Genomic DNA, 24409 nt, shown 5'->3' with positions numbered 1-24409 from the left:
GAAACTAGTTTTAATAAAGTAGTTAGAAACCATGCATTGTGTACCTTTTTAGATCCAGCAAATCCCTCGGATTCCAGGAAGAAATAGGCAAAGGGCATCAGGACAAAGAGGCAGAGATTGGAGAACAGCGACACCAAATTCCACAGACCTGCAAGGACAATTTAAATATGCATTTAATTAACCAATCAATTTCATGATAAAAATAATTTCATAAATTTTTCAAGATTGCAACCAAGCAGAAAAACTATAAAACCCTCCTTGCATTTATTTTCCTACACTAATTGCCCTTTGACCAATCAAATTAGCTGTGCAAAAGCTGCAAAAAGAAAATATCTGAATTGGGCTGCCTGTTTAAACGCAGCCTATGCAGGGCACTGTGTATGGAATAGCCTGCAATATTAGTCATGAAAGCGTGAAGATCTTGGGTAGACTGACAGCACGGTTCTGTCCATTGGCCATCTCCTATGACTGTAGTCATCTGCTAAAACATGGACTCTGATGCCCCCATGTGGCTTAAAATTAAAAGACATTTTGATACCCTCGGGGCACTCTTTCACTTAGCTGATGTGATTAAATATTTAAAGATAAAAAGGCCAAATCATTGACTTTGTATAGGCCCTCCTGTTCTAGTCATTCAGTATCTATGGATTTAATACATTTCTCATCCCAGTCCCAAAATGGGAGCCTATTACGTTTAAGCGGAACGTCTATAGACATTGGGGTCCATTGGGCTCTGGTCAAAATTAGTGCCATTTCTCTAGACATTGATGAATTTCAAACGTGCTCTTTGGGGGCATGATTCAGTTGTGAGCGAAGGTATCGCTCGCATCAGTGTTTTTGGTGAAAGCATTATGACAAAAGTACTGGTTTATAGGCGTGTAATATGAGAAGGTGAGGGCATGCGATACTTGCGATAAAGCCATGAGGAACACAGTGTCTCACTAGTGGGCAGGAAAGGCAAACGGGTGATTCCATAAAGCCACACGTGGTTACTTGAAAAGCAACTGGGCTAACTGACTTGAAGCTAAAACTAAAGATTTTCAGCCCTCAAAACATAAAATGTCTAATCCGCATCAAGTCCTAAGTCCAAAGCAGCTGTTCAGGGGAGAGGACACAGTCAAACAAATGGGACGAAATATGAATGGCAGCACTGACCGTGGATGAGGGAGCCGTTGAGCCACTGAATGTAGTAATTTTGGGGGAAGGAGAGCAGGATCTCATTGCTAATGATGGAAAACGGCAGGAGCAGGACTGCCCCACCTGACATGGCCAGGGTGAAGGTGCACAGGTACATTCTGTTGGGGGGGGAGATGGGGGGGGCAGAAAGATAGGGAGAAAAAGAAGGGGAGAGAGAGAAAAGGAGGACGTACATAAGACAACCGTCTTTAGTTTACTCTGGAGGCATACAGCTTTGTAAATAAATTGAGAAATGACATGTGGAGGAGCATCAGGGTCATTGCTTTACACATCAGAGGTCAGACCCAGCTGAGGGAACACATCCCGTGTCCACGCTCACGCAGGCCGTGAATCATTTGACTACATTTGATTAGTCAACTATAACTGCATCTGGAACAGCAGTCATTAGGAGACTACGGTTAGATTATACGTAACGATAATACACCATCACATACACAGATGTGTGACAGGACTAAGACCAGGGCAGACGGTTAGTCTGACAGGCTGCATCCCAGACAACACCAAGTTCCCCTAGAAACGGCACAGCTTTGAAACAAAATCCTATGGGTGCAGTACAGTGCGCTCTATAGGGAATGGCGTCCTGCTTTGGCCGCGCCACAGTCGACAACTTTCCTTCAATGCTAGTGGCACAGACGGACAGAGTAGTGTGTGTGAGAGGAACCCATCCAGCCTGGCATCCCGGCAGAGCAGGGGCCTTGGCCCGAGCATACACATGGGCAAAGCCTGATTCTGCTGCCATCTGCTCTGGTCCCCCGGGGAACGCGGACAAGGTTGTCACTTTGACATACGTTATGAGGAATCCAATTATTTGCGAAAGGCGACAGTTTCTCTTGGCTCAGCCATTTCACTTCGCAAATACCACCGCTGGCTGGACCAGAGGGGACAAATCAGGAAGCGGGCTGCAAATGTACGGCCGTGTCAAAGCTGCTGTCTTAGCCGTAGCGTTGGGGTACGGTGGTGAGCGTGAGGTGAACAAAAAGGCAGCACCAGTGCATCCCAAACCACTGCCTGTGACCCCTTAACCATGAGACATTGTTGATCTACTCAAACAGAAAACACACTGGACCCATCTAATCAAGACTTGCCGATAAGATGGCTAGTTGAACAGGGTGTGCTAGTGTTATGTGGAAGCAACCAAACACGACCAAGGTCCATAGGAGAGGTTATGGAAACAGTAGCACGGTAATTTATTAGTAAATAGTGCTACTCACGATACTCGGTTGACGACGGCATCTTCGTCCTCCTGGTCGTCTGAGGAAGAGGAAGCCATTTCAGTCAAAATGGGTACAGAAAGTCAATCCTATAGGGCTAAAATTAAAACAGGACTAACCCAATCAACACATCAATACACAGTGCATTAGGATAGTATTCAGACCCCTTTACGTATTGCACTTTTTGTTACGTTACTGCCTTATTCAACAATTGACGAAGTACAACAATTTCCTCCTCTATCTACACATAATACACCACAACGACCAAGCAAACACAGGTTTTTTTTCTTTTTGAAATGTTAGCAAATTCATTAAAAAAAGGGAAGATTCAGACCCCTTTGCTCAGTACTTTGTTGAATCACGTATCCAGCGATTACAGCCTTGAGTCTTGTATATGATGCTAAAACACAGCGTACCTGTATGATTCTTTTCAGCAGATGTTTTTTAATGCACAGCCCCTTTCAGGTCTCACCAAAGATGTTTGATTGGATTTATTCAAGTCCAGGCTCTGGACAACTCAAGGAAATTGACAAACTTATCCTGATGCCACTCTTGTATTGTTTTTGCTGTGTCCTGTACTGTTGGAAAGAGAACCTCCCCAGTTTAAGTTACAACAGGTGGAATCCAATCAAGTTGTAGAAAAAACTCAAGGGCAACCAATGGAAAGAGGTCAAGGGTTATAGTGAAGGTTCTGAATACTTAAGTCAAGGTTATATTTATGTTGTTTATTTTTAATACTTGCAATACTTGTTTAATACTTGTTTAAAACTTGTAGATTGAAAAAAAGGATTTAACCAGATATAAGGCTGTAATGAAACAAAATCCGGGAAATGTGAAGGGGTCTGAATACTTTTTGAATGCACTATACGGTAAAGGAATTCTCTTGATCACTTTCTGCTTGTCCTGAGTGAGACATACTGATGTATATTATTTGTACAGTGGATATAAAAAGTCTACACATCCCCAGGTTTCTGTGATGTAAAATAATGAGACAAAGATAAATCATGTCAGAACGTTTACCACTTTTAATGTGACCTGTAATGTGAACAATTCAATTGAAAAACAAACCGAAATCTTGTATGAAAAAAATAAATACAATAAAAATAAAATTACAATAACCTGGTTGCATAAGTGTGCACACCCTCTAATGACTGGGGATGTGGCTGTGTTCTGAATTAACTGATCACGTTCAAACTCATGTTAAATAAAAGTCATTACACACCTGCCATCATTTAAAGTGACTCTGATTAATCACAAATAAAGTTCAGCTGTTCTAGTAGGATTTTCCTGACATTTTCTTAGTTGCATCTCAGAGCAAAAGCCATGGTCCGCAGAGAGCTTCCAAATCATGAGAGATCTCATTGTTGAAAAATATCAGTCAGGAGAAGGGTAAAAAATAATTTCCAAAGAATTAGATATACTATGGAACACAGTGAAGACCGTCATCATCAAGTGGAGAAAATATGGCACAACAGAGACATTACCAAGAACTGGATGTCCGTCCAAAATGTATGAAAAGACAAGAAGAAAACTGGTCAGGGAGACTTCCAAGAGGCCTCCAGCAACATTAAAGGAACTGCAGGAATTTCTGGCAAATACTCTGTGTGTGCTACATGTGACAACAATCTCCCGTATTCTTCATATGAATGGGCTATGGGTTAGGGAGGCAAGACAGAAGCCTTTTCTTACAAAGAAAAACATCAAAACCTGGCTGAAGTTTGCAAAAACAAACATCAAGTCACCCAAAAGCACGTGGGAAAATGTGTTATGGTCTGATGAAACCAAGGTTGAACTTTTTGGCCATAATTCCAAAAGGTATGTTTGCCGCAAAAACACAGCACATCACCCAAAGAACACCATACTCACAGTAAAGCATGGTGGTGGCAGCATCATGCTTTGGGGCTGTTTTTCTTCAGTGGGAACCGGGGCCTTAGTCAGGGTGGAGGGTATTATCAACAGTTCCAAATACCAGGCAATTTTAGCACAAAACCTTCAGGCGTCCTTTAGAAAGCTGAAGATGAAGTTCACCTTTCAGCACGACAATGACCCAAAGCACACATTCAAATCCAAAAAAGCATGGCTTCACCAGAAGAAGATTAATGTTTTGGAATGGCCCAGCCAGAGCCCAGACCTGAATCCAGTTGAACATCTGTGGGGTGATCTGAAGAGGGCTGTGCACAGGAGATGTCCACGCAATCTGGCAGATTTGGAGCGCTTTTTCAAAGAAGAGTGGGAAAATATTGCCACGTCAAGATGTGCCATGCTAATAGACTCCTACCCAAAAAGACTATGTGCTGTAATAAAATGTAAAAGTGCTTCAACAAAGTATTAGTTTAAGGGTGTGCACACTTATGCAACCAGGTTATTTTTTCTTTTTCCCGCTCAAAGATTTCAGTTTGTTTTTCAATTGAATTGTTCATGTTATAGTTCACATTAAAGATGGAAAATGTTCTGACATGATTTATCTTTGTCTCATTCTTTTACATCACAAGAACCTGGCATTTTAACAGGGGTGTGTAGACTTTTTATATCCACTATATGGATTGCAGTATGAAAGAGGAGGAAGTATGGCTAGTGGAAGGTTTTTGGTGGGTAACAGCCAGTTCCTCTTAAAAGCAAGAGAACGGAGCTTGTAACCATACCAAAACCAGTTGGCTAGTCATTTATGGTCTCAAAAAGCTATACATAGCAATCAATACTTTACAAAAGTGAAGAATATTACCTTATTTTGTTTCTATACCACAAATAATTACTATGAGATAACAGTACAGATTCTTAGCCTTTATTTACCGTAAGTGATGTAAAACATTGTTTCACCAGGAAACAACGAAAAATTTTACACATTTCCTTCCCCAAAATGTTGGGACAATTGACTTGCCAAGTGTTTCTGGTTAGTAAGGTTTTATTTCAAATGAACATTTGAAGTATAAAGCTAAAAGACAAATAAAATGCTTATTGTCCCAATAATCAGAAAGGTTACTAAGAATGGGGGCAGTAAGTAAGCCTAGCACTCTCCACCGAATGAGAGCCTGGAACGATAGTCTGGCAAAATATTGCTAATTTTCTAAGTACCACTACATTTGTCCAATTTTTATGTCCTGTGTAGGGAACATTTTCTGTGCACAATCATTCAGATAGGATCTTTGATGTGGAGTGATCTAGTTATTAAAAGAAGCTTTCAGAAACCAGGGTGACCTGAAGGGTCTATATTTATCCAAGAACAACGGGTGCAGAACAGAGCAAGAATCCTAGATTTTGTGATTCTTCTTATTTAATTCTACACAAACAGTACTCATACGTTAGCATACCCTGGCAGAAATTGTGAAATCTTTGCATTGATTTTGAAAATATGATTGATTGTGCACAAAAATGTATTTTATTTAAGGATAGTGATCATATGAAGCCATTTATTATCACATAGATGTTTGGCTCCTCTTTAAAATCATAGGGATAACAGAAATCAAGGTTTACATACCCTTGAATGTTTGGCCTTGTTACAGACACACAAGGAGACACACACAGGTGAAAATGGCAATTAAAGGTGAATTTCCCACCCCTGAGGCTTTTTAAATTGCAATTAGTGTCTGTGTATAAATAGTCAATTAGTTTGTTAGCATGGATGCACTGAGCAGGCTAGATGGGGAGCAGAAAAGAACTGTCAAAAGATCTGCGTAACAAGGTAATGGAACTTTATAAAGATGGAAAAAGATATAAAAAGATACCCAAAGCCTTGCAAATGCCAGTCAGTACTGTTCAATCACTTATTAAGAAGTGGAAAATTCAGAGATCTCTTGATACCAAGCCAAGGTCCGGTAGAAAAACCATCCCCACTGTGAAGCATGGTGGTGGCTCATGGTGGGGGGGGGGGTGAACTCTAAAGGCACAGGGAACTTTGTGAAAATGTATGGCAAGATGAATGCAGCATGTTATCAGAAAAAACTGGCAGACAATTGGAATTCTTCAGCACGAAAGCTGCCCATGGGACGCTTTGGACATTACAGCACGACAATGACCCTAAACACGAGGACAAGTTGACCCTCCAGTGGTTACAGCAGAAAAAGGTGAAGGTTCTGGAGTGGCCATCACAGTCTCCTGACCTTAATATTATCGAGACACTCTGGGGAGATCGCAAACGTGCGGTTCATGCAAGATGACCAAAGACTCTCCATGACCTGGAGGCATTTTGCCAAGACGAATGGGCAGCTATACCACCTGCATGAATTCGGAGCCTCATATACAACTATTACAAAAGACTGCACACTGTCATTGATGCTAAAGGGGGCAACACACAGTAGTAAGAACTAAGGGAATGCAGACTTTTGAACAGGGGTCATTCTTTTCTTTGTTGCCATGTTTTGTTTTTTGATTGTGCCATTCTATTACAATCTACAGTTGAATGTGAATCCCATAAGCAATAAATGACATGTGTTTTGCCTGCTCACTCATGTTTTCTTTACAAATGGCACATATATTACCAATTCTCCATGGGTATGCAAACTTTTGAGCACAACTGTACTTGCAGTTAGGTTAACTGTAGGTCCACTCGTATCTTTGATCACAGACCATCTGTTTGTACTATCAACTCAGTTCATGTGGGTGTGGGGTCATATTTTCAACAAACGGAACATTCATGGAAAGTCCTATTGACAACTTGAGAGAATCCTTTATCACTGAATTTATATCGAGAGTTTCCAGTAAGGTTTCCAGTATTATTGTCAAATTAATCTTAAAAGTTAACTTTTCGCAAGTCAGGGGAGCAAAATAAATAAAAAAGGTTTCTATATCAGTCCAATAGCAACTACATATTCAATAAACAAACACAACATGATTACTTACCACTTTTCCTTTTGTACCTGCTGATGATGCAATAGGACACAATGTAGAGCACTGCAAACAGTAGGAAACAAATCTGGAAAAATAAAAATAAATATATATTACACACTAAATTTGAAAACAAATATATTACACACTCAAAAAATGTGACAGTGTCAGTGTCAACATTTAAAAAAGCGTTTTAAACATTTAATTACAATTTGGTTGTGGCTTCACGTGTTGTCATGAAAATGAGAAAGCCACAATAGGCATCAAAAACCCATTAACTCTTCTGGCCTCTCAAAGACAGAAAAAACAAGCAACCATTATACCAGTAGACTGTCCAGAAACCCCTAGACCCTAACCTCCAGAAAACCTCGTCAGATTCTAAGTGGGACTGTTGGGTGGCCAAACTGCAAGGTCTCCACCTTACCCTCTGATAAAGTTGGTTCACTTTTGGCAGCATTGCTGACACTGTACTCCAACTGTCTAGTGGTTAAGGGCTTGGGGTTGTTTCTAGCCAGCCAAGGTACTCCAACCCTTTGGTTTTGTGTTGGACCTTCAGTAGGTCATTTGAAGCTTAGGTTGGACAGTTCACTCCATTGCTGGACACACACCAATTTGCACAGGTGTTAGCCTGACACACAACACCGGGCTGATGGGGCAATAATGTGTAGCTGAAGACCTGTACAGCATATTCAGATTTGTCAATTGAACACGGCCGAAGTATAATGTGGCGCCTTTGAAGAGTTTCCAAGAGTAACACCAGAAAGGGTTGAAGTAACAAGTTTCAAAATGTTGCCATGTCAGTGTACGTTTCACTTTTTTTATTTTAAGTTGTTTAGTAGAAGCTGTTACCCAGAAGCCATATTTTCATGCCGTTTGATACTGTCCCGTCATAAGAATCGACCCATAACCCTGGCATTGTAAGTGCATTTGCTCCACTAACTGAGATAAGTGGGACCACATTGTGTTTCATTTCCTAAAACCAGTGGTGTAGATCAGGAATACTCAAAAGCAACTTGACAAGGTGAGAAAGGTACAGATGAATACTGTTATTCATTGCATTGAAACAAGCCCCACCTAGCAACCCATTGGAACCCAAACTATTTACACTAGTAACAAACCTCTTGTTGCCAGCTAAGCATTCCACATTTAACTCGACCTAAATTTGAACACAAAAATATTATGTTGTTTTGTACGTTGTGTATGCAAAAAAATTTTTTTTTAATGTTTGTCCCCTAAAAAAGTAAAGTTCCACACTCCTCAAACTTTGTTACATTTTGATTAGGAAAACAACAATCAAACCATAAATTAAAATGTTTTAGGTAGTGTTGTCCATAGAAAAGTACTGTACAGAAATCATAGGCCACTTAAGATAATTGTATAAAGCTATTTATCTGGGCAGTAAGAGTATATTTGCTCATAAAAAATATACTATGACCAAATGACATAAAATAAATGTGTAATAATGTTGCCTAAGAATGACTGACTGTATTTTCATATCATTGCTACTCCCAAACCCAGGGCCTGAGCCACAGTATACAGACTAAAACAAGGCGTAATGTTAGAATCATCCACCTCGGCAGCAACGCCAGTACTCAGCACCATCTCCAGTATCCATATTACCCAACACATGAAGAGACATGAGTCAGCTGAAGTAACAGGCCAGCAGGATACATTTTAGCTGACTACTTTGTAGACATCACAGAACCTGTCCACTGTTGGACCCAGGACCCAGCTTTCGTTTAAATAAGCCCATCTGGATTTTGCCTATCGATTAGAACTAAACGCATAGAAATGCAATGATTAGAACTAAAGTAATTTAAGCCATGGATTTGTCTGCCTTATGTCATCCCATCTCAGAGGCAAAATACAGATACATAGAAAACAGGGGCCACGAGGGACAGGACAGACAATCCACATACACAGGTTGATATCTGCAGATGACAGGATGATAAAAACATTGTAAAAGTATCAAGCACAGATATTACATATGATAATGGCATTCACTACATCCCAGGAAAACAAATGTGACATATGGTCTGCTTCCATGGCGGTTTATAGGACCACTTATTCAAGGGCGCAAAATCAGATGATTCACGTTGTTGGTTCGAGTATTTGATCCATCAAAACTTCAGTTACTGGCAATATGTTCTAACCACTACAGTATCTACTGTCCCTATTTGTTTGACAATAATTGAAATGCTCTGTGCAGCTTGGTAGAGCATGTTACTTGCAATGTCAGGATTCGTGGGTTTGATTGGAGAGCAGTACAAAAAGTATTAAAATGCAAGAAAAATATGATGGAATTAGATGGGTTTGAATTTCATGCCATTCTGGGACATTAGTGGACTATGACATAACCACTGTAACTTAGTTGACTGCACCACTACCACACGTCTCTCCACCAATTAATGTCTAGTCTAAGAATGCAAAGTAATGCCCTGGACCTGAGCTATGATCATACAATCCAGTTTCAAGGTACATAATGATGCTACACACTTTATAAATAGAATCACTAATGTTGATAAAATGTAACAACTTCAGTGACTGCAACGAAATATGCACTCCCCATGGTTGTCCCATTTTATAGTAGAAAAACGTGTGCTAGAAAGAATGCGAAATACCGTCCTGCACCTCATTACATTATTTTACACATCAAAAACCATACCAGGCTTGTTTGGTACAGGAAACGCCATCACTCTAGATGTGGCTATAAATACACACGCCTGAACGTAAGACACAAATGACAGCCAAAGATGTGGTGCCGCTGCCAACCTAAGAGGAGAGCTATGTCAAACAGTTCCATGTTTGCATTGATTGCAGTTTACTAGCTTGACTATGAGACTCAGTGAAAGATGAGAACTTTAATTGAACAGTAAATTGTTAGAGTTAGCTACAGACAGGTTGTCCTGTCAAGGTAGCTAATGACAAGGTAGCTGGCTATTTAACTTAGAGATATATGGGATAACCATAGTCTTTCTAGCTACAGTACCTAGTTAACTGTGTGTTAGGCAACTTGGCTAAGGGAAACTGGTAGCTTTGTAGTGGAGATGTGGTTGTTTTATTGTAAGTCGCTCTGGATACGAACGTCTGCAAAATGACTAAAATATAATGTAAATGCAAGCTCAAATAAACTATCCACTGTAAGTAACAAGGTAACTGATGTTAGTAAAGAATAGATTAAAATAAGGGTCACCTAACAGTATACTGTTAACAAGTGTATCTAGTTTGCTACTAAGCAAGCTAATGTTAGCCTAACTATGTTGGTGACAAATTAGACAGCAGCATCGCCACGACATATCACGTTAGCTAGCAGACTAGCTCCAGCAGCTGGTTTCAACCTAACGACATTAACTTACAATGTACTCTCGAACTTGACTGTGGAAATTTTGCTCTCTGATAGTCACATCGTCTTCTTCCATTCTTCATATTGCAAATGCAAGTCAATTGCCCTACTACATATTACTAGCTAGTCCTATGACTGTGGTCCATTATTCCGCTCTGCGGGCGACACGCAAAAAAACAGCTCTTGCTTCAACCAAAACCCAACGCACCCGTTCTCTCGTTTCCGACCCGTTCCTACCGCCCAAAAAAACGCCCCAAAATAAAATACATCATCATTCCTCGACAAAAAAATACGCCCCGGATAACGTTAAACTAGTGTTTCCTGGGTCGTACAACAGCAATGGTTGCCCTCACGAAGCTACATGTGTCTTGGTAATTTGACGTTTTCTTAAACTGATTCAGGTTTTCCAAAGTTATGACTGGTAGTGGTTATATAAATTCACAGAGGATTAGCTTTTTGCTTCATTGACAGGTGTGGCTGCTTCATAAAGCTTACTTGATTCTTGGCAAATTAGAAACTCTTTCAGACACATTGACAGGAGTTGTTTTAGTTGTTTGTCAGGTAACACAATTATAGGTAAGTAGTAAACGATATTCATATATTTTGCAAAGATGAAAGGCAAGGGGAAACCAAGTAGGAAAGGAAAGAAAGACACCGGTAAACTGCAAAAGTATATGATGACAGTTAATGACTTTGTAAAAAGTAAGATAGGCTGTGATGAAACTGAAGAAAAGGAAGATGACAGTAGCTTGAGATTTGTTAAGAAAAAAAGTAGAAAAGAGATGCGCAAGGAGAAAAGAAAGATGAAAAAGGCTAAAATAAAGAATCACTATGAAGGCTACAAAGCTCTCAAAGCATCTACTTGTGACAGTGAGACAGTTACAACCACAACTGATAAACAACAAACAAAGAAGGTGACCGGGAAAGTGAAGAAACATGAGCCAGCGTCTCAACAACCCAAGTCAACTCCCATTGGGACTGTAGGAATAGTAGAGGCTGTGAAAACAGGACCTAAAAAACCTTCCAAGAAAGCAAAGCGAAAAAACAAACTTGAGGAATCTAGGAAAAAAGCACTTTTAGAAGCAAATATTGCTGAAGACAGAGAAATCAAGAGGTTAGAGCGATCTCTTGGGTATAACAAGAGGAAAAACAAAAAGACTCTTCCACAGTCGTTTGCTGATGATGGACTCGATTACATTTTGGGAGTATTGGATGCGGGGTCAGCAGCTTCGGGTATGATGTATGACAGTGATGATGAGAAGGACAATGCCAAAGAGAAATTAAAGAAATTGGAAGACAGTGAATCTGAAATATCCGGCGAAGAGGAGGAAGGACAAGGAGAAGAGGGCAGCGAACCAGACAGTAATGGAGATCTGGATGACATTGAGGATGAGGAGGAAGATGAGATGGAGGAGGAGGGGGAGGAGGAAGATGAGATGGATGAGGAAGAAGATGAAATCGAGGAGGATGAAGGTGAAATGGATGAGGATGGTGGAGCAGGTACAGAAGAAAATGAAGACGTTGACAGCGGAAACTCAACGCTTGCAATTGTGAAAACGGTATGTCTCCCGAGTTTTAGCAACGTTAATAATTTGTATATCAAACAACATTTTTCCAACCCAAGTGGTGAACCAAAAACAAGAAGAGTTGAGAATCTCCACTGGAATGTACATTTAAGGCCAGCATTTAGCTTACTCTCTGTCCAGGATACCCTATATGTAAAGATTGAGAATTAAACACCACTCTCTATGTACAGGCTACCTTGTCAGCAGGGAAATATGTGCCTCCTCACCTACGAGACATGGGGGATGATAAGCGCAAAGCTGAGCTGGAAAGACTGAAGAGACAAGTCAAAGGGCTTGTGAACAGGTAATGGTTTTGACCCTGACTTTTTTGCTATTTCTATTCAGTGTTTCATGCACCGTCTTTACATCATTGCATCAAATTTGCCACCTTTGATTAACCTTTTTTTATTTTAATTTCTTTTGTTGATTAAGGCTGTGGTAAAGTTACTGCATTGATTAATTGATTTATCGTATCTATGTAGAAAAAAATATATAAATATTCCAGGATTAATTAATCATTGTTTTATTTAATTTTTGTAAGTTTGTGTTTGTTTGTTTGACTGGGGATGCATTTTTCTGAAATGCTGCTGAGCCCTGTCCAAACCCTGTGGTCGTGGCTCCAATGTGCTCTCTTTAGTTGGGCATGCTTTTGTGCTCCCGTGACACTCAAGGTTAGCTTTGCCAGTGTGAACAGTCTTTTTAAGTCTTTATTGTGAAGTCCCGAATAATTCAGTTGTGCTTGTATTTCCACTGGTTTAGCCACACAAAAATCCAACTATTTGATAAAGAAATTAGTCACCAACTATTCCTCAGTTTGTCGATTAGTTGTGGCCACCCTAGATCAGGTGTAAAATCGCCAGTTCATGTTTTGGTGCTACGGAATGCTCTGGGTTGGAGTCAAGCACCTCAGAATGAAAGTGCTGATCTAGGATCAGGCGCCCCGTGTCCATGTCATCCCAATATCGAACCTCCCGTTCCTCTCAAAAATCTTAGAAAAATGTGTTTCCCAACAACTGAATGCCTTTCTGAAGACAAATAACATTTATGAAATACTCCAGTCCGGTTTCAGATCCCATCATAGTACTGAGACTGCACTTGTGAAGGTAACAAATTACCTTCTAATGGCCTCAGACCAAGGTTCCGCATCCGTCCGGTTGCTTCTTGGTCTTAGTGCTGCTTTTGATAGTATTGATCACTCCCTTCTCTTAGAGAGACTGGAAACCCATATTGGGCTACGTGGACATGTTCTAGCCTGGTTTAAATCTTATCTGAAAGATATCAGTTTGTAAGTGTGGATGGCATATCCTCTGACAAGTCAAAGGTATGCTTTGGTGTTCATCAAGGCTCGGTTCTGGGCCCATTATTGTTCTCACTTTATATGTTCCCTCTGGGCGATGTAATCTGAAATCACAGTGTACATTTTCACTGTTACGCTGATGACACACAGTTATATATTTCAATGGAGCATGGAGAAGCCCCAAAATTAGCTACTTTGGAAGCATGCATTTCAGATATTAGGAAGTGGATGACAGAGAATTTCTTGCTCTTAAACTCAAGGAAAATAGAAATGCTCATTTTAGGACCCAAGAAACAAAGAGCTTTGTTAGCAGATCTCACTGTGAACCTCGACATGGTCGTATCCCTAAAAACTTGGCGTTACCCTTGACCTCTCCTTTGAAGAACTCCTTATTTTCATCTTAGAAACATTGCAAAAATGTTAAACTTTCTATCAAAAACTGATGCAGAAAAATTAATACGTTTCGTTACTTCTAGACTAGATTACTGGAAGGCTCTCTGGTTATCCAGACAAATTAATAAATAAACTTCTATTAGTGCTGCACACGGCTGCTACAATCCTAACTAGAACAAAAAAAATTAAACACTACTCCTGTCCTGGGGTCCTTACACTGGCTGCTTGTTAGGGTTAGGGCTGATTTTAAGGTTTTACTGTTAACTAATAAATCAATACATGGACCTGCTCCTACTTACCTTGCTGAAATGATCCAGCCATACATACCTACACGTAACCTACGATCGCAAGCTGCAGGCCTTTTAATTGTACCTAGAATTTCTAAACAAACAGTCGGAGGCAGGGCCTTTTCTCATAGAGCTCCATTACTGTGGAATGATTTGCCAATTAAGGTTAGAAATGCAAACTCAGTGCAAACTGAGTGTTTACTAAAAACTCATCTTTACAGCACGTTTTATGATTAGGTGTAGCCTGGCCCGGGGGCGTGAATGTGACCCAAAGGCTTGATAATGTCCACCCTTGCTGTCTTGCCAGGTGGGCTCTCGTCGCCACTGGGATGCCCTCCCTCCAATGCCTTTCGGGGGAAGAGTCACTGGCTTGTTGTTGTCTCTCTGTTGCACACTTGTGCAATTGGGCTGTACGCTGCTGGCAATACTCGACCCTCATTCATGGGGGTTGCGGTTGGTGGGTGTCCCTTTGGTTGATGCTTGGCAATGTGGGTGGATTGATTTCCTGCCTGTTGGGCCCTGTCCGGGGCCTCCCCCGGGTAGGGCCACAATATCGCCGGACCCCCCGTCTCAGTTCCAAGGTGTTACGCTGCTATATTATTGTGCTGGGGGATATGAGGAATGCACTTTCTAACTTTTCTCAGTCTCCTCCAGTTTTAAACTTTAGGAGGACATGAGGTCCTGGTCCACAACTGCGGAGTACCTGGTTTGGGTGGCCTGTTGCTGTCCCTGTCCTTGTCCACCTGGTCATACTTTTGACCTAGTCTAAAATCAAATAGACTCTGGATTTAGCCCAGAGAAATGTATTAATTATTCCAATTGGACTCTTAATATCTCACCCGGCACAACCAGAAGAGGACTGGTCACCCCTCTGAGCCTGGGTCCTCTCTAGGTTTCTTCCTAAAATTCTGCCTTCTTAGGGAGTTTTTCCTAGCCACAGAAATTCAACACTACTACTGTTTGCTCCTTGGGGTTTAAGGCCGGGTGTTTCTGTAAAGCACTTTGTGACAACTGCTGTTGGAAAAAGGGCTTTATAAATACATTTGATTGATTGATTGATCTCTGTGATTGTGAAGGCAGAAAAGATCCTTCCTTTACTTTACATCCACGCTCCTACAATGAGAGGCTTGATATATTCGGCCCATAGTCTTATCTCTGGCATTCATCTTTTGTTCGAACGTGGTTGTCCTGTGCTGGATCGGTCTCATCTTTGGCATCCATTTTGGTTCAAACGTGGTCATTCTGTGCTTCGCTCTCCTCCCATAGGCTTAGTCAGGACAACATGGCATCCATCAGCGGGCAGCTGGAGGAGCTGTACATGAGCTCCAGCCGGAAGGACATGAACGACACCCTGTCTGAGATCCTGCTGGCGGCCTGCGTCACCCCGGCCCTGATGCCTGACCGGCTGCTCATGGAGCACGTCCTGCTCGTCAGCATTCTGCACCACAGCGTTGGGCTCGAGGTGGGTTTGTCAGTTTAACGGACGCGCCCCTGAACAAGCCTGCAGGACGCAGAGATTGCTTATATGATGGGAGTGGGGGGTATAATCAACTAATATCTACATTTTCACCGTAAAGGATTTAGTAGTACTTTGCCTAGAACTCACTTCTCTCTCTGTGGCCTTTAGTTGACCTTTAGTTCACCCCCGTATGCACTTTTGATAAGAGCACAGAAAGAAGAAATGTCTTTTGTAACGGCCCGTTGTGTGAGAAAATAATTAACCATTAACCTGTGAATGGTCATTAGCAGGTGGTGTGTTTGATGTACGTGCTCGGTGGGAATCCAGTCCCTTTCTAAGCTAACCCGCCCCCCTCTTTGATTAATGGGAAAGTGGCCATTGACACTGTGGCTTCCTATTAGCGTTGTTATCTCTTTCAGGGACGTTTGCTCCCCACCTGTCTGTGAATGACCACACACACACTTTCACATACTCACCAGCGTTCTAGGTTTCCCAGTTACTTCCATGTTCTGGCTTTTGACAACTTGTACCAATTTCGTAGGTGGGGGCTAATTTCCTGGAGACCGTGGTACGGAGGTTCAGCGAGACGTACAAGAACCCTGGTGAAGGCAAGGAGTGTGACAACTTGGTGGCCATGGTGGCGCACCTCTACAACTTCCAGGTGGTGCACGCCCTCCTCATCTTTGACATCCTGAAGATGATGGTGAGGGCCTTCACCGAGAAAGACATTGAGCTGGCCCTGTTTGTGCTGAAGAACGTAGGCTTCAGCCTGCGGAAGGACGACCCCCTGGCGCTGAAAGAGCTCATCTCTGAGGCCCAGCACAAGGCCAGTGCAGCGGGCACTAAGTTCCAGGATGAAAACAGGGTACAGTTTATCAGAGCTGCCTTCATTATCCCCCTCGCTTTCAACTAGCCCTCTGGTTTTGCTTGAAATGTGCCATATTGGTGGAAACACATTTAAATGTGTTCATTTGACATTTTACGCGTGTGTGTGTGTGTATAAAATATATATATATTGTATATACCTTCTTTATTTTTAGGTGCGTTTCATGTTGGAGACTATGTTGGCTCTGAAGAACAACGATATGAGGAAGATCCCAGGCTATGACCCAGAACCGGTCGAGAGACTCAGAAAGCTGCAGAGAACTCTGGTGGGTTTTGGCGGGATCTGATTAAGTTTTACTTACAATTGCCCTACAGCTGTTATATCATGACCTCAAAACCATTTTTGCTCAGCCAAGACCTTTTAAGCACAATAAGTGTTTTAGCTAAAACCAACAGGGGGCACTGTAATGTAATTTGTGATGTGATATGTGGTTTTAGCCCTGAGATGAGTAAAGGAGCAAATTGAGGTTGTCCCTAAACCGATCCTGGATCTGTATTTGGGGGATATTTTATCTCCGGAGCGTTAATGTGAATCATGAACCGATAACCATTGCGTCCAGGTCCACCAGAGCTCAGGGAGGAGCGATGTGAAACTGAGGGTGTCTTTGGAGAATCTCCTGGCTGCAGAGCAGGTGGGTCGCTGGTGGATCGTGGGCTCATCATGGAGCGGAGCCCCGATGATAGGTGCCCAGGGCAAGAAGACGTCACAACAGACCACTGCTGAAGGAAAGGTAATATAACCACGGAAGGTCTGAGGCCGCTTGCACCGAGGGTCAAAGGTCAAAGTATTTTATTTCAAATCATGCATTATCAAATGCACCAAACATCTATGCAGTAAGCATTATGAAATATATACAGCAAAAATATACATAACAATGTGAACTAGCAGCAATTCCAAAGAGTGTAGGGTGGGGTATATGGAGAGTATGGATAGAAATACTAAATAGTATAAATATGTGTAATATGCCTATGAATGGTACATTAAAATATGCTAATGTACATTGAATGTAAATAGAAAGTCATCAGAACATTTGAAATGTTCATGTGATCAATATCATCAAAGATCAGTGTTGCTGGTTGAGAAGCCGTATGGCCTAGGGGGAAAAACGGTTTGGGAGTCTGGAAGTGCAGGCAATGATGCTATGGTAGTATCTACCAGACGGCAGTAGTGTAAACAGACCATAGCTTGGGTGGCTGTAGTCTTTTATGATTTTCTGTGGTTTCCTAAGGCTTTGTGTGTGGCAGATGCCTTGCACGGAGGGGAGATTGCAGTCTCAGTTTGTTTTATTTAGGACCATAATTACAGTATCTGACTATTAGATACTGTACATACATACACCTCTGATGTTTCACCAAATCTCTACCACAGCTCTTTAACCTTTGTTGTTTTTTGGAACCACATTTCCAATATGTTTCACTGATCACTATGGTGTTTGTTCTTCATCTGTCTTCTCAGTTCAGCTCTAAGGTCTTGGACCTGGCCCGGAAACAGAGAATGAACACAGACGTTCGGAGAAACATCTTCTGCGTGATCATGACCAGCGAAGATTATCTGGATGCTTTCGAGAAGCTGATACGGTCTGTGTTGCATCCCGCCTTTTCTGTTGCACCGAAATCCCCTCACTTACCGAGCTAGTCCCCGGCACGCATACGTCTCAATATGTGTCCCTGGATTCTTTTCCTCGTGCAGACTGGGGCTGAAGGACCAACAGGAGAGAGAGATCGTCCACGTGCTAATGGATTGTTGCCTTCAGGAGAAGAGCTTCAATACCTTTTACGCTGTGTTGGGAGAGAAGTTCTGTGAGCACAACAGGCGGTTCCAGGTAAGAGAAAGGGGGCCCATAATTCCAAAGCCTCCCAGAGTATTGATTTAGAATAAGTGTTTCCCATTGTAGGTGCTAATGAATAACATAACATGGGCACGGAGGAACTGATCCTTGAGCACCCCAGTTAAAGACGCTTTGTGAAGACCCAGGTTCAGACTTTAGAGGGGTCGTTCACTGTTGTTTGGATTGGGACATTGGCATTGTAGCCACCCAGCCATGACCCTCAGTTCAACTCAGCAGATTGAGAAAACAATGGGAGCGTTTCCACTCTCTCACACCTCTCGGACGTTATTTGTTCACTGTGAAACGAAACAATGCCCACGAAACTTCCCTTCCTCTTCTAATCTGACCGCTCGGGAATGTTTGGTTTTCACGAGCAGACTAGACCGGGATTATGCAATTTGAGATACGGTCCGTTAAAAAGTAAGTACACCCCCTGGAAAGTTGTCTCTTATTTAAAAAAAAAAAAAAAGCTGAAGCTGCACAGAACATGGATCAGAGCACTTTAGCAATGTTACTACATAATGGCTCAAAAACAAGAAATGGAGGCTTATTGAATGACAAGTCAATGCCCATATCTGAATCCTTCTGAAGCGGGCCATGCATGCAAGAAAACCCTTGGACATGATAGTGTCGAAGTTGTACTGTAAAGACTTCCTCATTTACCCCAGCAAGTCACATACTGGGCAGAAATTCCTCCCAGTCTTTTTAAAGGCTGATAGACAGTCATAAGAAATCGCTATGTGAAGATATTTAAGCCAATGGTGGCAACACCAGCTATTGAAGCTAGGCATGTGCTTTTTTTTCTGCACTATGAACATTTTTGATGAATGAATAAATTATGGCAAATTGTGATGATACATTTTTTTTGTTAGGTTAACCATCTGTCTCATAGTGTTGCCATGAAGATTACATTCTTATGTCCAAATATGTAAAGACAGCTTTCCATTGGGTGTACTTTTTCACATGACTGCATGACATGGCTTGTGGATTATAATACCAAGTCTATGTTAAAAAAATTTGTTACAGGTTTACTGATCCAGGATATCCTTTCTCTTTTAGGGGGGTGGGGTCTGATCGTAGCTCAGCACTGATATCCTAAGCATCTTGGTACCCACAGCCCCAGGCTTAACTTGATTAACCCCTGCAGTTTCAGCCTCTGTTGTATGTTTCCCCAGACGACCTTTTAGTTTTAGCCTCTGTTGTATGTTTCCCCAGACGACCATTTAGTTACAGCCTCTGTTGTATGTTTCCCCAGATGACCATTTAGTTACAGCCTCTGTTGTATGTTTCCCCAGATGACCTTTTAGTTACAGCCTCTGTTGTATGTTTCCCCAGACGACCTTTTAGTTACAGCCTCTGTTGTATGTTTCCCCAGACGACCTTTTAGTTACAGCCTCTGTTGTATGTTTCCCCAGACGACCTTTTAGTTACAGCATCTGTTGTATGTTTCCCCAGATTACCTTTTAGTTACAGCCTCTGTTGTATGTTTCCCCAGATTACCTTTTAGTTACAGCCTCTGTTGTATGTTTCCCCAGATTACCTTTTAGTTACAGCCTCTGTTGTATGTTTCCCCAGATTACCTTTTAGTTGCAGCCTCTGTTGTATGTTTCCCCAGATGACCTTTTAGTTACAGCCTCTGTTGTATGTTTCCCCAGATGACCTTTTAGTTACAGCCTCTGTTGTATGTTTCCCCAGACGACCTTTTAGTTACAGCCTCTGTTGTATGTTTCCCCAGATGACCTTTTAGTTACAGCCTCTGTTGTATGTTTCCCCAGACGACCTTTTAGTTACAGCCTCTGTTGTATGTTTCCCCAGATGACCTTTTAGTTGCAGCCTCTGTTGTATGTTTCCCCAGATGACCTTTTAGTTACAGTCTCTGTTGTATGTTTCCCCAGATGACCTTTTAGTTACAGCCTCTGTTGTATGTTTCCCCAGATGACCTTTTAGTTACAGTCTCTGTTGTATGTTTCCCCAGATGACCTTTCAGTTTAGCCTGTGGGACAAATTAAAGGACCTCTCCACCCAGTCAGCCCATACCTTCAGCAACTTGGTCCAGCTGGTCACACACTTCCTCCAGCGAAAGAGCCTCTCCATCTCCATACTGAAGGTCTGATACACCATATTTCACAGCTGTTAATAAAAGTTTTGTTGTAGTGAAGCAACAGGGGAGCGCCGTGTGTTACCACTTACATTCAATGTTTCCTCGCCTTTAAAGAAATCTACAGGCAAGCGATTTGGGTTTCTTTGAAAAGCCCCTCCAAAATGTCAGCTTGCTAACTTCCCTTTGTGATTCATCTCCGTGCTACTTTCTCTTTGTGTCTGTGTCTTTGTAGGTGATAGAGTTCGGAGAGCTGGACAAACCTAAAGTCAAGTTCCTACGTCAGGTGTTGACTAAGCTGTTGAAAGACACAGAGCCCGAGGATCTTGCCAACATTTTTGGAAGGTGAGCAACATAACATGTCAAATCTAGTTTCAAAGATTGTCATATGAACAGGATACACAAGGTATGGGCAATTCAACTAAACTTTGTGTTTCCGTCATTACAATGTAACAACAACAGAAATAATAGTTCAAATATATTAGGACACCACCAAAAAAAGGATAGTACTGTGAAATAAGGGTGCAAACAGGGAATCAAATATTTAACTACTGTACAGTATTTACATGTGTAAGAACTGAAGATTGCACAATAGTAATAATAACTGAGTCTGAACATTAATGTAGAGTAAGAATGAGTCTGGTAGCAGCAGTAATGAAGTGTGCATGTAACAACTATGTATGTGTGTGTTCAGTCAGTCTAGTTCAGGTGAGCAGTCTAATGGCTTGCAAATGGAAGCTGAATCTGAGCCTGTTGTAATGGATTCTCATTGAGTTTAGACTGAGTACATTGAGTATTTCAGTTCCATTGATTTCACAAATAGGCCTGGGTTTAGAAAGGACAAACCAGTGCCTTTAGCCTGTTGAGATGTGTGGGGTCATTCTATTATTGGTTTTGAAGAAGCAATATCAGGACCAGATTGATCTTCCCACCTAGTTGTGAAAACATCCCCTGGTCCTTTGGTTCTCTTGTAAAACTGACGCTGCTGGCGTTTGACCGTGTGAAATCCGGGATCAATGTCTGTCATTGTGTTCTGTCTTGTCAGGATTTCGGGAATTCCCAAGCTAGGAATGCTGCGAGAGGGCTTGAAGCTGTTCATCAGTCACTTCCTACTGAGAAATGGCAAGTCACAGGGACCAGCTGAGCAAGCAGACCTTCTGTCGGAAAGAGCCGAGGTAGCAACCAAGGCCATGGAGGCCAAAGAGACTAAACTAAAACTGTAAAGCACACAGACACAACAGGAATAAATGTTAGAAGAACACAGGCCCTGTTGGGACAAATAGGTATTTATTAGAAATATGGAGGAAACGTATTTCCTACACTGAAGCTATTCATGTTTGTTTGTGTTTTTACAGTGTTGCATTTACATGTAATTTTTGTGCGATTTTGACAGTTGCCTAAAAGCCTTTGGAATGGAAATGAGTCCACTGGGAGTTCTTAGTCATCTAGTTCTGAAACAACCGGAGACGGTTTTCTTTGACATTGTTAACATCCTTACAGGAAAGGGGCATATAACGTAGCGATGGTTATGACATTGTTGACAATTGTACTTCCAGTACAGTTTTACTCATTGTAATAATTTTCTGTATATATGTACTGAACACCATGTAATTCAGTTTTTACCATGTATCACTGGAATGCAGTGTACTCAAATGTATGTGAAAAATGAATAGCAGATAAATAATTCTTCATACATTTGGCATATGTTTCCGATGGGCAACAATAAACAAACACTGTTTTAATGGGTCTTTCTGTAAGTGACGGTGTTTCCTGTATGTTCTCCGTATGGAATTTATGAGAGGGCATTTTGTTATGTCAGTACAGTGAAGTCGCTTTCAAGGCAGACCAAATGGTGGAAATAATAAAATAATCCTCTGGGGGGCAGTGTGAAACAATGTCTGCAAGTTCATGCATAATTTAGAAGACTCCTCATTACAGTGTTTGTGTAGGCACAGGTGTTCGTTCATTGTTTTATAATGCATTGTGGTATTTGGCCAAAATAACTAGGCAAGCGTTGTCCTCATGCACAACTCAATGCTGTGGTATACTGGCCACATTCCACCTACATGAATGCTATTGCTATCAAAACTTCAACAGCTAGATTTATTTAAAAATAAAAAAGCTTTGGTTTATGCTTGTATAAACAGGGTGGTTTGGATCCTGTATGCTGATTGGCTGATAGCCATTGTATTTCTAAGAAATATGGAATGATGGGGTGTGGTATATGGCCAATGATGTTGCACTCCTGGAATAAGATCTCATATACCATGGTTATCAGACAGGATGTTCATTCAGGATGCAATCCACTCAGCTTACAACAGACTGTTTACCAATGCGTATGACACCACATCTCTTTTTACTGCTCTAATTGCATTGGTTTATAACTGGTTTATAAACACAATAGGGCATGTTGGAGGTTTGTGATATATTGCCTGCGCTGTACATCATGCCTAAGAACAGCTCTTAGCTGTGGTATATTGGCCATATACCACACCCCCCCCCCATGCCTTATTGCTTAAATATACCAAGATTTTCTGCCAATCAGTATTCAGGGCTTAAAATACCCAGTTTTAATCAACTATAAATTCTGTTTTTTAATTTTCCTTTGTGTACAACCTTAACCATAAATTGTGTGTGATGAGGAGGTTATTGCGGGGAAATGGATGGCTTTATGTATGCTATTGGCATCTGCTTGTCCATTGCCAACTTTATAGGTCACTTTCTAATCTGCCATTAGCATCGCAGTGCGAAATTGACCTCTTCTGATCCTCAAGCTTCCATGTTTACGACCTTGTATCAGATGCTGAAATTGAATCACTATTCAGCCTTTAGAAGCCTTTTACCCTTGAATCTATCAACATTTTGTAAAAGACTAATGGCTACGTCTAATCTCATGTTCAATTACGTTTTATGTAGACAGCATATCAGAATGAAATTACACTGGGTTTTTATTTAAAGTCTCTGACAACATTGGCTGCATGCATTGCATATTGGAGTCATTGCGTTACATTTGATGCCTGCTACTAGTAATTAGCTCCATTAACAAAGCTTGCACTACTCTGAGGGTGAGACAGGGCGTATGAGGTCAGGCGAAGAAAACTCCACCAGATCTTACAACGGCTTCGGTGGAACAAGTTCCTTCACCCTCAAAGTATCTGTGACGTCTATTTATATTCATTTTAATAAAGGTGAATATGTGAATGTAGCCTATGCCTGTGCTGCACACAAACAGAGACAGACTTAATGGCATATTATAGAATATTTGGTGTAAAGACCAATGTAGAGAAACAAGGCCTAGGTTGAGCCTAAAAGCTCAAATTTTCTAATGGTAAATCTAGAGAATTTACCATTATTTTTCTGTGTGTTGATAGCTACTTTTAACGGTTCACAATGTGTGTGTGTGTTCCAATTCAGATTGACTCCTGCATCCAAACGTCACCTTATTCCCTATATAATGCACTACTGTTGACGAGAGCCTTGTGGGAAAAGGGTAAACACTTGGATGCATGCCAAACCTACTGTTCCCAGGCTTCCATAAGCTTTTCCCTCAGTCCTGCGCTCCCGGAGTGTTCCCATCCTATGTGTTCCCAGGTTTCCACAAGCTTTTCCCAGAGTCCTGCTCTCCCGAAGAGTGTTCCCATCCTATCTCTTCCCAGGTTTCCACAAGCTTCTCCCTCAGTCCTGCTCTCCCCGAGAGTGTTCCCATCATATCTGTTCCCAGGTATCCACAAGCTTCTCCCTCAGTCCTGCTCTCCCCGAGAGTGTTCCCATCATATCTGTTCCCAGGTTTCCACAAGCTTTTTCCTCAGTCCTGCTCTCCCGGAGAGTGTTCCCATCATATCTGTTCCCATCCTAGGTGTTGATGAGTTAAACCATCTCTCTGTGCCTCTTTCTATCTCTCCCACTTTGTCTATGTCTCTCTCTCTGTCCATCTCTGCTTTCTCTCTCTGTATCCTCGCCAGCTGGGAAAACTATCCGTTTGCTATATTAGTCTTCAATCAATAAGCAGGACCAACACAGCTAC

General features: G+C 41.6%; 2 protein-coding genes across 4 annotated transcripts in view; one reads left to right on the top strand and one right to left on the bottom strand.

Moving 5' to 3' along the window:
• The window catches only part of lmbr1 (limb development membrane protein 1), a 48234-nt gene extending 37426 nt beyond the window's left edge, over positions 1-10808 (bottom strand). For all 3 annotated transcript variants that reach the window (XM_010885488.4, XM_010885489.4, XM_020041926.2), the window contains exons 1-5: positions 10586-10808; positions 7245-7317; positions 2409-2448; positions 1156-1295; positions 45-148 (exon numbers count right to left, since the gene is read on the bottom strand). In XM_010885488.4, coding sequence (XP_010883790.1) covers positions 45-148; positions 1156-1295; positions 2409-2448; positions 7245-7317; positions 10586-10648 — 420 coding nt within the window. In that variant the 5' untranslated portion in view covers positions 10649-10808. The remainder of the gene's footprint in view (positions 1-44; positions 149-1155; positions 1296-2408; positions 2449-7244; positions 7318-10585) is intronic.
• Positions 10809-10894: 86 nt separating this feature from the next.
• nom1 (nucleolar protein with MIF4G domain 1) lies at positions 10895-22127 on the top strand. Its single transcript, XM_010885493.3, has 11 exons — positions 10895-12131; positions 12329-12441; positions 15381-15576; positions 16115-16438; positions 16614-16724; positions 17019-17189; positions 17915-18036; positions 18149-18281; positions 20263-20394; positions 20621-20730; positions 21431-22127. Exons 1-11 carry the CDS (start codon positions 11184-11186, stop codon positions 21606-21608), a joined length of 2538 nt encoding a protein of 845 aa, XP_010883795.2. The 5' UTR covers positions 10895-11183; the 3' UTR covers positions 21609-22127.
• Positions 22128-24409: the final 2282 nt, after the last annotated feature.

Source organism: Esox lucius, chromosome 21 (assembly GCF_011004845.1).
Source record: "Esox lucius isolate fEsoLuc1 chromosome 21, fEsoLuc1.pri, whole genome shotgun sequence".
Taxonomy (NCBI): Eukaryota; Metazoa; Chordata; class Actinopteri; order Esociformes; family Esocidae; genus Esox; species Esox lucius.
This window is presented reverse-complemented; position numbering and strand designations above follow the sequence as displayed.